General features: G+C 39.0%; 1 protein-coding gene across 1 annotated transcript in view; it reads right to left on the reverse strand.

Moving 5' to 3' along the window:
• Positions 1-16,661, reverse strand: part of VEPH1 (ventricular zone expressed PH domain containing 1) — a 205,981-nt gene that overhangs the window by 21,017 nt on the left and 168,303 nt on the right. The window contains exon 12 of the mRNA XM_090272057.1: positions 4,731-4,848. Coding sequence (XP_090128183.1) covers positions 4,731-4,848 — 118 coding nt within the window. The remainder of the gene's footprint in view (positions 1-4,730; positions 4,849-16,661) is intronic.

A 16,661-nucleotide genomic window follows, 5' to 3' on the forward strand; every position in this document is an offset into this window, starting at 1 on the left:
GCAGATAAAGTGTTTCCCAGACAAGGTAAAGCTAAAGGAGTTCATCATCACCAAGTCATTATTATCTGAAATGTTAAAGGGATCTATTTAATAAAAAGAAGACCAACACCATGAACATTAAAATGACAACAAACTCACGACTATCAACAACTGAATCTAAAACATGAAAACAAAATCCAACTAAGCAAGCAACCGTAATAGGAACAGAAACATAGGCATGGGAATCATTTGGGGGGTTATCGGCTGGGAGGAGGAAGGGGGAGGAATGGAGAGATGGTGCAGGGATTAAGAAGCATAATTCATTGGTACAAAATAGACAGGGGAAGTTAAGAAAAAAATATAGAAAATGGTGAAGCCAAAGAACTTATATGCATGACCCATGTACATGAATTAAGTGGGGCAGGATTGCTGGAGGGAAGGGTGGGTACTGAGCAGAGGGGAGGAAAGGGAAAAAATAATTGGGACTACTGTAATAGCATAATCTCTAAAATATATTTTAAAAAATGTAACTAAATAGAAAGCCAGATGTGTTCCAGGATGGCCAGCTGACTAACTCTTACTGTTAACACGCACCAGCAATTCCAAGACATGGGGTGATAAAAGTGATTTGCTTATTTTTCCAGAAATAAATTCTGTTCTGTTTAAACTACTTACTCAATCTCCATTCTCCTGTTCCTGTGGGTAAAGAGATTGGTAATAAACACTACCAGGCAAGAGTCCCAGGATTCTTGAGTTATTTCAGTAACTTTCTAATCTACTCTTAACTTTTATAAAGTGATGATCAGAAACTGAATCAGCAAGCAGAGGGTAATAGCTTCTAATGTAACTGTTTCCCATGTGTAGTTATGACCCACACATTATTGTGCAAAGTCCCTGCTGTTCTTTAACTAGAATAAGTTGTCGGGAAGGTAGGTCACTCATTGGTCTTTTCATGATAAGTAAATGGAGTAATTGTTCTTGTAATTTCCAGTATTCCATGTCCTTAACTTGGATGTGGCCTAGAGATTGAAATTTCAGGTTCAAGAGAATTAACTTGGATTCAAGCCCTAGTTCTATTGCTTAGTAGCTGTGTTACCTTAGGAAAATTGCATAACCTCTCTGTGTTTCAGTTTTCTTGTTTGTAAAATGCAGTCAGTAATGATAAGAAAATAAGGAAAATGCATGTAAAGTTTAGCACATGGCTAACATAATAAATGCCAGCAACTAAAATCTTTTTAGGACCTTTATACTATTCTAGCATTTAGTTTCCTCTGACTTCACCTGCACCTAATTGGATAGAAAATATATTTTATTGAATACCAGATATTAAACTCTTGTGAATTTCTGTGTGTTGATGGTGGAGTTGGTAGGAAGGTGAGTGAGATTTGGTGGAGTGTGACGAGACTTTTACCTGAAGAGGGGAATTTACTTAAGCCAACCATGTAAGTCAGCTGACGGGCTATTGGTTTCTAGAGTCCCATAGTTTAGTCTACACACTGTTAAGAAGCAGTTATATTTCAGGATCTCTAATTGAAGTTCTAATTGCCTCATGCTTTGTTCCTCATTTATGGAATAGCTGCCAATACTTTATTATTTATTTATGTATGTATGTATGTATTTATTTATTTATCTTTTTAATTGAATTTATCTGGGTGACATTGGTTAATAAAATTATGTAGATTTCAGTCATGCAATTCCATAATATACCGTCTGTATATTTTATTGTGTGTTTACTGACCCTGTAAATATTTTTTAAATACTGGAACAGTGAATACTAGACAACAATTATGGTATCATTTGTCAGTACCTTATAAAGTAAACAAACAAACCCAAATCCAGTTTCTTCAGCCTTTTTTCCTAGACTCCAATCCTACTTCTTTAGCTCCTCCTCCCTGAGGCCCAAGAGACATCTGGACCCTGCATGGGCACTGATAAAACTCAGAGCAGTAACAGGACTCGGGCACAGTATGTCCAGTATAAGACAGGAAGGGAAGTGGACTTTTCTCCTTTTCTTTTTGTGGTGGCTTCTCTCAAGGAGAAAACAAGCACCAACCTTTATTTTACCAGATTCAAAATGTACTGGGTATGGAATCTGTGATGTCTTTGACATGGTTAATGCATAATTATAATCTTGAAACATCATATTTTAATATTCAAGGCTTTGGCTTTGCCATTTCTAAACATTCATTTATTTCTTCTTTCATTCACTTACTCAACAAGTATTTATTGCATGCTAAAAATACATAAGGGAGTATGCTTGAATTCTCCATATATGCCTTCTAGGAGACATTCAACCAACTCAACAACTGTGCATTGCATAAATGAAAAATGAGATGCAAGTACTATGCTAGCTGTGTATAACCAAATCACAAAATATTTACTCCTATGTCCTGATCATCTTGAAATTTACAATTTAAGCAGGACATGAATGCAAACATTATCTCCGTGAATAATATATGTGCCATCAGTGTTTTGTTAGACCTTTCACTTAGATTAAATATATCATTTATATGCTTATATAAAACTAAGAAGATGAGATTAACAACCTATATAAACTTTTCAGGGATTCAAGAGCTTTTGGTGAAAACATTAGTTTAAAATAGGATTTCTCTCTAGCTCGACCCCCCCCCCCCCCCCCCCGTTTCATGTAGCGAAAGGAAATGAGCAAAGAAATCCAAGCACACTGAAGTTTTCAGGGCCAAACATTTTGATTCAATATGTTCTGTTATAAAATATTTGGTCTTGTTTGAATTTTTATTGCTATATGTTCTCAGTCTATATTTAACTGTGAGAAACACAAATAAGAAAGAGTGAGTGTGTGCACAGTATTCTTCTCAAGTGCATGGCAGTGAATTTGAGAAAACATATATTAAAGGAACACTTTGTATTTTTAACTTTCAGGCCCTTTCCTGAGGCCTCCCTTGGCCAGATACGATGAACTGTTTATTGAACTAAGGACTCAGCTTACTTGGAATGAAAATTCTGAAGGGCCTCCCAGAGCCCCCTAAGATAAGCACCTTACTTTGCCATGCTCTCAAAATTTCTTTTAAGCTCTTTTCATAGTTGAAATTAGAAATGTTTATAATGGAGACATTCAATTCCCCAATTCCTTATTTGCTCAAACTAACTTTTTTTGAATTGTCACCCGAGGATATGCTTTTATTAATAATAGAGAGAGTAGAAGGGGGTGGGGGGAGCGAGGAGAATGGGGGGAGGGGGAGAGAGAGAGAGAAAGAGAGAGAGAGAGAGAGAGAGAGAGACATCCATGTGAGAGAAACATTGTTTGGTCGCCTCCCATCCTGTGGCCTGACCCGGGATCAAACCTACAACCTAGGTATGTGCCCTGACCAGGGATCTAATCCGCAACCTTTTGGTGTACAGAACAATACTCCAACCAACTGAGGCACCCAGCCAGGGCTCCAAGTAACTTTTTAAAAATTGAGGTGTTCATTCTGGCATCAGCTCAATCCTGGCTCGAATCTGCCAACAACGTGCCTTGCAAAGTCTGCGTCCTTAACTGCCAGCTTCCTTCATCCATGCCTTTTCCGTGGGGTAATACATTTTAATTGGTGCCTCTTCTCGATTCCCTCACATCTTCATCTGGCCAAATGAACACATTTTTTTCTATTCAACCTCAACATCTTGGCAGTTAGCAAGAGGATAGACTTGTTATGATGGGTAATCTCCAAGCTGCACAAAATTCTAAAATAAATGCACAGGTACAGGTGGTATAATCAATGGTTCTCTAGAGTCTAGAGGAAGACTTGTCTACAAAGTGACTTTAGCTCGACAGTGTTTTTACACTGCTCTCTTGGTCTAAACTGTAGTTCTTGAGCAGTCTTGGTGTTGACAACTCTGTGTCCTCTTAAAGGGCAAATCTCTGATGACATATTCCAAGGACAGCATAACATTTGTACATAGGCTTATTACCAACCAATTTCCACTAATCAGGGTGGGGCCAGTGGAACCAGGAAGCAGAAGCGTGTGGGCTCTGGAGGCAGGTTGAGGCCCCATTACCTGTGTGACTTTGGGAAGTTATCAAATTGCAACTTGCCTCAGTTTCCCCATCAGTAAAAGAGGCGGTAACACTAGTACTAACATAAGATTTTTTGTGACGGTTAAATGAGATATCTGACATGTTTAGCACAGAGCTTGGCCCATATTCACTAACAATTATTATTTTTAGGAAAGGAAAGGAGACTAAATTTCTTGGGTAGCAGAAAGAAAGGGGAAGGATGACTAACCAGCTATGAAGTTATTGCTCAAATAATTCTCACTGCTTAAGAAATTATTTTTACACAGTTTAATTGTAAAGCGGAAGTGTAAGGGATGACCAGGAGATGACCCGGTCTGTGTGCTCATTCATTCGCTAAGTGTGGTCTCATTTCTTTGAAGCTCTGGACAGAATGCTTCTCTTTCTCTAACCCTCAGGGTCGTTTGGGTGGAAATAAAGATGGCCTCTGAGTGAAATGGCCAGTACTACTATCCTGGCTGCTGTGTAAGATATTGTTTCTTTTGCTCATTTCTGGTTTATGCGTCTCTCCCTTTGAACATCTCTTTTTCTCACTCCTACTTTGGTGAGATAACCTTTCCAGCATGAAGCAGACGTGGTCAGGCACACTTCTGTGCATGATTACAGCCAAGGATGTTGATGCAAGAAGAGGGCCAACGAGAACAGCAGGGCTCAGAGACCCCTGTCAACCCCAGGGGCACACATGGTTCTTAGCAGTAACGGGGGGGCGGTCTCTCACCGGTTGCCTTTTCAGGGTTGTTGCACATGAAGCATTGCCATGCTCCTGCTGCTTCACTGAAGCCAAACACGTCAAAGAACCTCACTTCTTCCAGATGGAGCTGTACCTGGTCGAGGTCCTGTTTCAGGAACACAAAGCACAGGGAATATAAGTTGATCTGCTTGCTGCATAGGATTCTGAAACTGGAAAGGGGGCCGTGGAAGCAGGAGGGCCAGTGTTCAGTTTCAGTACTAAGGATGAGCAGGGAGGGTTGAGAAGACCTCTCTTGCTCCACCACAGAAAGAGGAGCATCTCAAGCTCTTCCAAGGGAGTGCTCTTAAAGGCAGAGGGCAGTGAGCACGGGCCCCAGGGCTGGGCGCCAGGGTCGGTGGTGAGGGGTCAGAGCCTGAAGTAGCCCAGAATTTTCTTGCATCAAGCTGCAGTTCCAGAAATTCTAAAAAGAAGGGACATCTAAGTGGCAGCACGGTTGAAAGGAACACTATTGGGGGATTTGTCTTTTAGGTACCCTTGACATGAACTTGAGAACCAATTACGCATATCAAAAAATTATTTTTATTAGGTTGGTGTTGCAGGGGCTAGTGGAAAATATGGAGAAAGGCTTAATCCTTTGTCTCCAGTGTTTAGTAGTTTGCTTTATCTTAAAAGTGTATGCAAATTTTGCATTCTTTTCCATGACATGGCTGTATTGTTTTAATGGAAAATGATGTCTTAAATTACTTATCAGTAAATGAGTTAACTTTCCCCCTCTAATGGGTGAGTAGAATTGACACACCAAGAAAACTACCCATGTTTTATGAGCCTTACGGCATTGTGCCAATGCATTCCTGTTTAAGAGGCAGAGGAGAGAGGTCCCATTACACTGTAAATGGGTGGAGAACTACTAGCCTAACCAAATCAAATAGCTCTACTGTCCTCCTGAGGCTTTCCTATTATGTAAATGACATGTGTCCTCTGCTACAGGGTGGTCAGAACTGCTCTCTTAAAAGGTTGCTTTCCTAAGAGGAATTTAATGTCCTTGCTAGCCTTGTACATGCCCAGACAACTTATGTTTGTCCTCTGTTCAGCTGTGATTTTATTTCCTTTCCTCTGGTCCGTATAGCCTTATCTTCCACTCACAGCGACAGCTCCTGGTTTGTCCAAGAGCTGAAGGGGGGACTGCTTATGGTAGATCTAAAATAGAGGATGCTCAAGTGGCTACCCACATTCTACCCCAGAGTCCTGGTTTGCCAGGTCTACGTTTCTTGACAGAAGTGAGAAGTATGCTAGACGCTAAGCTCCCTGAGGGCAGAAACAGGCTGCCTCACTCATAGCTGTATCCCCAGAGTCTAGTACAACATTGGGAATGGAGTGACATCATTGGTTTACCAGCCCAGTGCAAGGTTTACTAGTGGACTATACAAATGGTAGTATGAGAATTTTAAAGGGATTTCTTTTTAGAGAACATTTACACTCAGTGGAACATAAACAAAATGAGGGCAGGGAGTTTTGTCTGTTGTATTGGCTGTTATAATATAACTTCAGCACCAAAAATTGCCTGTCACATAAGGAAACATTAAAAAAATACATGTGGAATAATGAAAGGCATAAACTGAGACTAGAAATGAATACTTTCAAATATCTTTCATTAAGACTATTACAATCTGTGTTCTTGGATTGGACATTTTGGAGGTTCCACATGCTGAATACAGCATTTTGAGTTGCAAACATTTAATATCATATTTTAGGCATTCCCACCGGCACTGTATATACACAATGTTGTTTCAACAAAAGTGATTTCAAATGTGTTTAATGGAAAAAAGGAGACAAAAAAAAATTTTTTTTAAAGCATGTTCCCAAGATAAAGACGGAAGAAGCACCCAGGAGTTTTGTAGGTTTCAAAGGATGAAATCCATATTAAAATTTGTGGGGGAAAAGCAGATGTTCATAAATATCAGTTTCAAAACTGCTAAGTCTCTGAAGCTTGTACTTGGTCATTGGCATGCAAATCACTTCCCTATTTTCCACACTGCAAACACTACTCGCAAACAGAGTACTTAGAATAATACGCAAGAGTTCTTTTATTTTATTTTTGGTTTTTTTGAGACCAGAAATGCCCCTGGTTGTTACCTATAGCACACCTTTGTCTTGGTAAAGAGCTATTTAAGTTTGACACAGATGCAAGCCCGGTTGCAGTGCTCATGTTCTGAAGTGAAAAGCAGGCGGTTACAAATCCTCCTTCTGCAGGGGATTGAGGTGTCTTGAAAGGAACTGAGTGAAGACGATAGGCAGTAGTTCTATAAACTGTTGAAGTTGGCAAAAACAGACAGCTTGAACAGAGAGACAGATGGAACACATGCAGATCTAAATATTGATAGGAAATCAAAGCAAAATAAGTCACAAAACAAGCAAACACAAACCAATGAATAGTGATATATAAATTTTTGAAAATTTGACCTCTTAATATGTTTGAGGTCATTATTTCTCTGACTTAATCTTCTTTACCCTCTTGGGTTCTGTAGCTTCCCCAGGCATTGCCCCAAAATTTCTGTATGGCTTCTATTTTTTTTCAAAACAGGAGAACTAAGACTACCTGGTTTAGAGAATTACAAACTTCCTTTAAGACAGGTAGACTCCAGAAGAAGAATAAAAATCACGTAGGTCCTAGTAGCATCACTCCCTGAGTATTTCATTTCAATGGGATTATAGTGGACAGTCCCTAGAGTGACCACCCTCCAATAATCTCTATCTCCTGGGGTTCATCCCTTTAGGTAATCCCCACCCCTTAAGTGTGGGAGGGATCTGTATCTTGCTTCTAACCAAGAATATGGCAAAAGTGATAGGGTATTAAGCCCATCATTATCATAATATACACATACACACATAAACGAACCTGTCTTGCTAGATGCAAAGACAGACTGTTCTCCTGGACTTGAAGAAGTAAGCTGTCATGTTGTGAACTGCCCATGGATGGCAGGGAACTGTGGGTGTCCTCCAGGACTTAAAGGTAGCCTTCAGCCAACAGCCAGTAAGACCTCCTGGCCTTTAGTCCTACAAACCCCAGTAAATGGTTTCTGCCAAGAACCTGAATGAGTCTGGAAGGAGACCCTCCCTATTTAAATGTCTAAATGTGAACACTGCCCAGACAATATCTTGTAGACTTGCGAGACCTTGAGCAAAAGATCCAGCAAGGTCACAAGCAGACTCCTGACCCAAGGAAACTGTAAGATAACAAATGCGTGTTGTTTTAAGATGCTAGGTTTCTGGTAATTTGTTATGCAGCATTCAGAATCAATACCAAAATTGTGCCATAAAGAAGGGTAGGCCACCTTTCTTTTCTCAATAAAAATCCTGATTCTGCTTAGAGGGGGAACATTCTTCCCAGTGCACACCAAATCAGGCCTCAATAAAACACAAAGAATATTGAAGTCCAAATTATTTCTGCTGACTTAAGGGAAATAAATATAATCATAGCTAGTTTGTATTAAGAAGCATCCCCCCCCCCCCCCCCTAATAAACACCATCTAATTCAAAAGGGATAAAAGCCCCTGGAGGGAAAATGATGTTTTAAAGCAGCTGGTTAAATGAGAGTTCCTCTGGTTTTAGAAGAAAATCACTAATGAGGGCAGGGATTTAGGAAACTATATAAAAAGACCCGTGTGAAGCCTCTTAGGGGAAAAATAAGCCAGGCAACATGGAAAGATGAGAAGATATTTACAACATTATTTTGATGACAGTGACAGCATGAGTCAGCGCTATGGATTCCATAAAAGTGCAAAGTGGCCTCTGGATATTATAATGTGGTCTATGTACTGTGAGAGGGTACTGAGAAGCAATTTTCCCCAAATCAGTGAAAGCATACATCTGGAAGAAGTTTGGATTCTGGCACATTTAAATTCTGTTCTAAAGTTACTTTTGCACAGATACGAACATAGGATTGCCTCATGTGCTCTGTGTGCCTATGGTTAATAGGATCTACTCTAGGCACATACTTTAGGGATGTTTTAAGAAATGTAAACAAGAGGTTTTTTTTTTTTAAATAATCCCCAATATTTGCATGTAATAGTAAGGCTTTGTGTCATTATTTCTAGTGCATCTATTCAAACTATATAGAGTCCAGAGTGTGAACTAAATTTATTGAGGGAAGAAAATTAATGATTCATTTTTTTATTATTTATATTGTCCTACAATGTGTTGGCATGGTGTCTTGTAAGAAGCACTGTATATGAAATGAATATACTAACAGAAGGACTCTAAAGAGTATTTATGGTACAATTTAATTTTCAAATTTATTTCATTTTTGAAAAATATTGCAATTGAATTCAATTCATAACATGTAGTCTTCACAACAACTGGTGTCAGGAACCAAGGATAAATAGGGGGAGGAGACACAGACTTGTATTTTAAGGAGGTGTAAAGGTAATCCATTGGGTTCATAGCAGCCCTCACAGAGGAACAGTGGGATACATGGTTATTTGTGTTTGGTAGTGATTGTTATCAAGCTTCATTTGTGAATTCCTTGGCTCTCACCTGGATTAAAGCTCCCTAGCAAGGACTGATTTATTTTGTAGCTTCTGAAAATACTTTGTATAGTACTTTGTCCGTAGTAGATGTTCAGTAAATTTTTACTAATTGAGACACGTGGACTTTTATCTCTAATTTATACCAACATTAGCATTTAAGTTTTCAATGATTATGTTTATTCAACTATGACCATAAAGCTCTTTCAGAACATATTTATTTAAAATATATATACCTGCATCTCTATGTGTATTATAGGTATTCATTTTATTTAATATTATAAAACAAGTTTTTAGAATAAAATGTTAGTAATTGAAGAAGAATGTTTGGCTGACTTTATCAATATAGCATGTTGACTTCATGTTCTCAAGACTCAGCTTTTCCAGATCACCAGTTCCCAGAAAGTGTTGGCATCAGGGATCCAGGGGAAACTTTTATAACCACCAGATAGAGGTTCCACTCCTGGAAGTCTAACCCTATCCGTCTGTGTATAGGCCTGGGAACCTGCATTTCTAAATGAGCTTCCCCAAGTTTTCTGATATGCACTGACTGGGAAATTAATCCTACACCTTTGGGAACAGATGTGGGACTGGCTGATCTGTCTCCATTAATTGGTATTTGAGGGATTTGTCAGCCCTCTTGGGCCCATGTTCATAATTTACTGCAATAGGTTTCATATGACAAAATATATAATCTGGTTGCAAGACCAAAAATTCCATTCTTAAAAATCAGAGGTGTTATTACTCTAAATGGTGCAATATAGAAGGGAGAGGTGAAGTGTGAAAATTGGACTTGTTGGGCCTTCTCTGAAACTTGGCAGAAGGCTGGGCTGTGTGGGAGGGAGGTGGGCAACAGGTGGGAGACAGGCTCTGAGCAGAGGCAGCAAGGGTGCTGATCTGGAAGAACTTGGTGTGTTTCAGTATTCAACACGGGTGTCACACATGCGTTATGTTGCACTGTCTCTCCCTTTTCTATCTCAAATTAATAAGAGAACTCTAGATACATGTGAAGATTTGAGGGCAATGTGGCAAGCTTCTTACTATCACTAGAGGTCATAAAATAGACTTGACTATTTTCCTAACCTTTGAGTTGCTTCTTGGCAAGTCATGGCAATTCTGACTACGGGCCTGGCTCTGAGTGTCTGGAAGAAAGCACCCGTCTTTGTTTGATTCATTTCAGAGAGAAGTTCTAAAGAACTTCTTTATTTAAGACCCAACAGATATGGTAGAATATCTGATTTGGCTCAAAACGTCAAATTTTCACACTCACCTAAGGATTGTGAGAAAATAATCTGATCACAGAATGTTGACAATACACATGACAAGAGTTTACATCAAGCGGTTTATAGAAAAGCTAAGATAAGCAAATGACTTGAGTAGAAAATAAAGGTGGCAAATTGAGTGAAGTTTCATAAATGTTTGATAATTTCTTTATGAACACAATTAAAAAATTAAAACCAGAAAAATATTTTTTTAAAATCAAAGCGGAAGCAAGGACAAAGGATTTTCAATGTTCAGAATGTCAAGAAAACATTGACATTTCTATAGCAGTGACAGCAGTGAAATGTAGCACCCAGTACTGTTGGCAATGAAAGCCAGCATTCACATGATCTCCTTTCATATTGGAAAGCTAAGAATTGCAGTGACTATTTTTTTCTCTAATGGACTACGGCCACCTGCATTTAGCAACCCTGTACTGAGCGTCTGGTCCAACTAGGCACTGCTGTGTGGTACCAGATCACAGAGACTGCTGATGTGGAAAGAGCTCACTGGGGGGCTTTCCTTTTCTTTCTTTGGAAATCATTTAGTGAGATAACCACGCTCTTCAGCTATGGAGGTTATTCTATTGGGAGCAAGACCCCTCTCTTGTCTTATTTTTTTCTCTTTTACCCCTGATACCACACTTATTCCCAGCCTGCTCCTCCCACCTCACCTTTACATAAGTTCTCACTCTTCTGAGTTTGATATACATCTTTGAACAGATATACTTGTATATACTTGAAAAACATGTAGCAATGTTTAGTGTATTTTTCATTTTCCCAAATGATGTTATGCCACAGACTGCCTTCTATTTCTTGCTTTTTTCACTCAAGATTTCAACATGGTGTCTGTGTATTTAGTTAATTGCCTCTACTCTTGCAAAGTGACTTCATAGTGTGCATCTACTTCCCACCACATTTTATCTAACCATTCCCCTAGTGATAGGCACCAAGGGTACCTCCACCTTTGCACTTACATGAACCATGCCAAAAATGAATATCCTCATACATGTCCCCTAGTGGATGAAAGTAAGAATTTTTTTTTGGAATAATCATTCAGAAAAGCATGTGTGGGCCCGTAAGTTGGGTGCCGCAGAATCTCTAGGGATCTCCAGGGCAGGTCAAACAGTATTGACCAGGTCGATGGAGTCTCATATATGGCACCAGCTGGTCAGCTCTGTGGCTCTGTGGGGTGTGTGTGGGGGGGTGGTGTTTAGAAAATGGACAATGGCCTCTGTTCTCCTTGATGTTAGACACTTCAGTTCAGTTCCTCCCTGCATGCCACTGGTGCCTTTCAAGCTGCTACCCCAGTGCTGGAGCTCAGTGGGAGTGAGTCTGAGTAGGTGAGTCCATGTGTGGTTTCTTTAAGAGAAGCTGCTTAGGGCTCCAGCAATTTCTTCTACTGGCTCAATCCCTACTGGTTTTTACAACCAAAAGTTGTGTGGACTTATCTTCCTGGCACTGGAACCCTAGGCTGGGGGGCTTAGTGTGGGGTTGGGGCTCTTTGCTCCCAAGACATCCCTCATGAATTTTTATCCACCACGCATGGATGTGGGACCAGCCCGTTCTGCCTCTGCACACCTTCTGCTAGTTTGATTGGATGTAGTTTCTTTAATTTGTAGTTGTCAGACTTCCATTCAACTTGATTTCTGACAGTTCTGAGTGGTGGTTGTTGTATATCTTAGTTGTAATCTTGATGTGGTTGTGGGAGGAGGTGAGCCATGTCTGCCTATGCTGCCATCTTGACCAGAAGTCTCCAATGACTTTTTAAACCATTGCTTCTTAAGCCATGGGAAAAATCAACCACACTTCCATAGCAAGCATTGTATTTCTCTCCATTTTTTAATTGTCTTTGTTATCATAAGAAGCATTCCAAGTTTTGGGATTCAGACCACCATATTTAGATATGATTATTTTAATACACTAGTACATACCAACATTTGGCCAGGGTCTAGTTTTACTTTAAGAGCTATTATTTTATTGATGTGTTTACTACCTCGAGCAGTTACAAAGAGAAATCAAATTACCATGATTCTACCACATACTTAAGAGAGAAGGCATTTTTTTCCCATGGTGTAGGCATTTCAAATATCTCAATAGTCATTCAAGAGATAGAGCACTGCACTAAACATTGGTAAAGTAATAGTAATCAAGGCAGATATAATAAGTTGAACTACACTTTGGTAGAGAAATGGATAAAGTGAACTGCTGTGTGTTTACACAATGGAAAATTTTATAGATGCTAAAATGAATGAGCTAACTCTACCTGTATGAATAGGCTCATTTTTTAAAGATACTCTACAGCACAGAAAGCATATCACAAAAGATATGTAAAAAGTATGATAACACACATCTACAATTTTAAAACAATAGTTCAAAAACATTCATGGAAATAATGCCGACCAACCTTGGAAGAGTATTTGCAACAGTTTTCTTCTGTGTATAAAGAGAAATATTTAAAGTAAATATGCAAGAAATGTAAGCATCTTTTCTGTCTTGTGGTTGGATCGGGTTTCATCTTTCTTCACTTTTCTGAATTTGTCAGCTATTTCTGAATTTAATAAAAACAAAAGTGAGGCAGAGAAAACAGTTCAGTGAAGCAGGAAGACTGGCAGGGGTTCGAATCTGTGAGAAAGAAAAGTTCTGCGTGTGTCGGGTGGTTCCCTTGGTTCCCCGCACGTCCCTTGGAGAGGAGACGCTTTATTTTGCCTGTATGAGGCTGGTCTTGGGGCGAAGGTCATTAAAGGACCATGTCTTTTTCTTAATTTTTGCATTTACTTCTGTTGAGGGGTGGTCCTCTATCATAAGGCCTCTTTTAATCCAGCTCTTCAAGCTGGGTGACAAAGAAATAAGCATGAAATGCAAAGTGTTTGAGATATGTTCTGTTGCTTTGTTTTAGGAAAGAAACCAAACCTGCAGCATGCTGACATCAAGTTCTGTTTCAGGTATTACAGAAATGGTTAAATAACACTTAGAAGTATATATTTTTTATCCCTGCAGAGGGGTATGGAATAAAGAAAGTGGTTTCAGAGCCCTAAGATCTGAGTCTGCACCCAGTCACTGTCATTCGCTAGCAGTTCTTGGGAAATATCTTGATTTCTCAGGGCTTTCAATGCACTCCTCAATCTGTAAAATGACAGTGATCCCTAAGAGGTCTCCTTCAGAGAGTTTTTGCCCCAAGTCAATTCATGGTAATTGCATTAACTGTAGAGAAATAATGCAAAGTAGTGATAATGATGATGATTTGAACAAAGCAATCTAAGGAGCTCCTTTTTATGCATATAAAATATAGTGCTTTTTTGTCTCTTAGCTAGATAAATATATGCAAATCTATCTGAAATGAATGACGTGTTTAAGAAACACTAATGTTAGGTGCCTGAAAAACATATTTCATTTTCTAAAAAGCAAGTAACATACTTATGTGTCTGTTTTTGTTAGTGTGTTGTCAAACTTAGAGATATTGAATGTAATGAGAGGCAAACATAATAGGATGTAATGCAATGTGAACATATGAAAGGGGGATAATGACATGTGCATATTTGATAGGGCTATAATGAGATGTACAAATAGAAATGCACATAGAAATGTGTGTGGGTAATGGTGTAATGAGATGCATAAATGGATGGGTGTAATGATAAAGGCATTTAGGGGGATGTAATGTGATTTGTAAATGGAAGCATTAAATGGGGAGGGTGGAAAGGGCAGGTTGTGATAAGAAACAGAGAGAAAGAATGCAGTGTTATGCATGAATGGAGGAGCTAATAATATGTGCATGATGAGGATGTAATGAGATAAAAATGGAATGGCATAATGAGGTTCACAGATGGAAGGATGTAATGAGCTGTGCAGAAAGGAGGGAATAATGACAAGCATAAAAGGAAGGATTTAATACTATGAATTAATACTATGAATTACGAAATAGGAACAAAAAGATGTGAGGACTGAAAGGAGGAGCAGGAAAGAAAGGAACATTGGTGAAGGGATGGGAAATAACAAGGTGGGCAAATGGAGCACTCTAATGAGATGCTGAAATTAAAGCGTGCAACAAGGTGTGCCCATTTAGGGAACAATTAGATACACACACAGGATTATAATGAGGTACCCGGGCCCTGACCAGACACAGACCATAATATTTAGTTCTTATGAAAGAGTTGAAAAGGAAAAAATTCAGAGCACAGTGCCACAAGATACCTAAATTGTTACAAATTCAGAAAAGAGAAGACCAAACAAGTGATTTAACCACAGCCTCCGGATGTATGAAGTAATGGCTTTCTAGGTGCTGATTGGGACATTTACTGTGTGCCAGGTGCTCTGTTGGGTATTTAATTGAATGTACCATCTCATTTCCCCTTCCTAGCAACCCTATGAGGCAGTTGGATTAGTTACTGGTTTATAAGTGGAAACTGAGCTACAGGGGAGGTCAACCAACTTGTCCAGATTCCCAGAGCATGCCAGTGGTGGAGATGCGACTCAAGCCAAGTCAATTGAATTTCAGTTGCCTTTGTCTCTCTTCTGGTGTGTCTGTGAAAGTAACATGTGACACCTCCTGTTTCCGAATCACCTGGATCACTTGTTAAAGATGCATAGTGCCAGGCTCGCCCCAGTGAGTACCATTTGCAAGATCCACAGAGGCTCTGGAAACTTGCATGTAAATAAGCTCTCCAGGCAGTCCTGCGTACACTAAGGTCTGGGAACTACTGAGCCAGACCAGCACTAAAGTGTGGCGGTGGGGTATTCCAATTCTTCCCATTAACTCCTGTGAAAGATTGTGATGAAAGGAGCATACGTTTGGCATGAGCTACTTGGGCTGGCTGCAGGGAGACTAGAGGAGGAACTTCCAGACCCTGGAAAGAGGCATCAAATGATTCTTTGCACTGTAGTTAACAGAGGACTTTGCAAAAAGGCCCCTTCCTTTCAGACTGTTCTTCAATAAGCACCCCAAATTATACTGAAAATAGTATAAAATGCAAAAATGTATTGAAGTTAATTAGACTTTAGGAAATGTTAGTTTACTGAATTAAAAAAAAGTAAAGATCACTCCATAGTGTAGTTATCCCTCAGAGCTTTGAAGAGGCCAAAGTTGGCCAAACTACATGCAAATTTCAGGGTTCTAAAAATAAAAGTAAATAGTGACACTGTTCTTTTTCTTGATATGTCTAATATTGAGATATTTAAATTGCTATAATTTTTTTGTATTAAAAACCCAGAATTTACGTTTTGAAATGAATGTTAAACTTGAGTGGCCACTCATAGCCTCTGCTCAAAACATTTTTAGAAGTCTCTTTTGGGATTGTTTTTAAACTAAATTCATGAGCCACGTAAGAAAGTTTCATTATTTTCATGAAACTCAGCTTTTAACTTGGAAAACTATTATTCAGTTGGAGTAGTCTCCTTTTATAATAGACCTGGGTGGTGGGCCTGGATAAATGTTTGGCTATGTGAAAATAAAGTTCATTCTCAAGAGATGGAACCTTTGTCATTCATTTTGTTTGTGGAGAAAGTGTAATAAAATAATATTAGTTACTGTTTATTGAGGACTTAGTATGCAATGGTCACTGTTCTAAAAAATTTACATATATTGTATCTCCTAAATCTCATAAAATCTCCTGTGAGGTGGGTACTAGTATTTTCTGCATTTGGCAGGTAAAGAAGATGAAGCACAGAGGACTTACATAAAAGAACTGGTAAATGGTAGGAGCAGGATTTGAACCAAGGTCCTGAGCTTCTAACTACCACACTTCCACTTTTTTTTTTTACAAAGAGGTACAGTTTATTCTAATAGTTTAGTGCCCAGTGTTTGTAAGTATTCACATACTATCCATGATCACATGGAGGGAAAAATTAAAAAATTTCCTCATGCACCGATTGTTTAAGAAAAGATCCTAAACCACTATTGGATTAGAACAGACATTTCGGAGGAACTGCATACCTCTGTTCCCCCAGGAATAGAGTTATTTTGTTAACTATTTTCTAAAGTTTTTTTTTTTTTTTTTTTTAATTTCCCTGGCTGATGCAGAACATCTGGCTGACTGTGAAGGAATGTTCACTACAGTAGTAAAATTGACATGCTTCATTATAGGACAGTCTGGCTTGTCTAACATGAAGAACATGCAATGCACGTGATAAACCAAGATTTAAATAATCCAAAAAAACATTTCTTATGCCAATTTTAATGC

Source organism: Furipterus horrens, unplaced genomic scaffold (assembly GCF_987537825.1).
Source record: "Furipterus horrens unplaced genomic scaffold, mFurHor1.1.pri manual_scaffold_1, whole genome shotgun sequence".
Lineage (NCBI taxonomy): Eukaryota > Metazoa > Chordata > Mammalia > Chiroptera > Furipteridae > Furipterus > Furipterus horrens.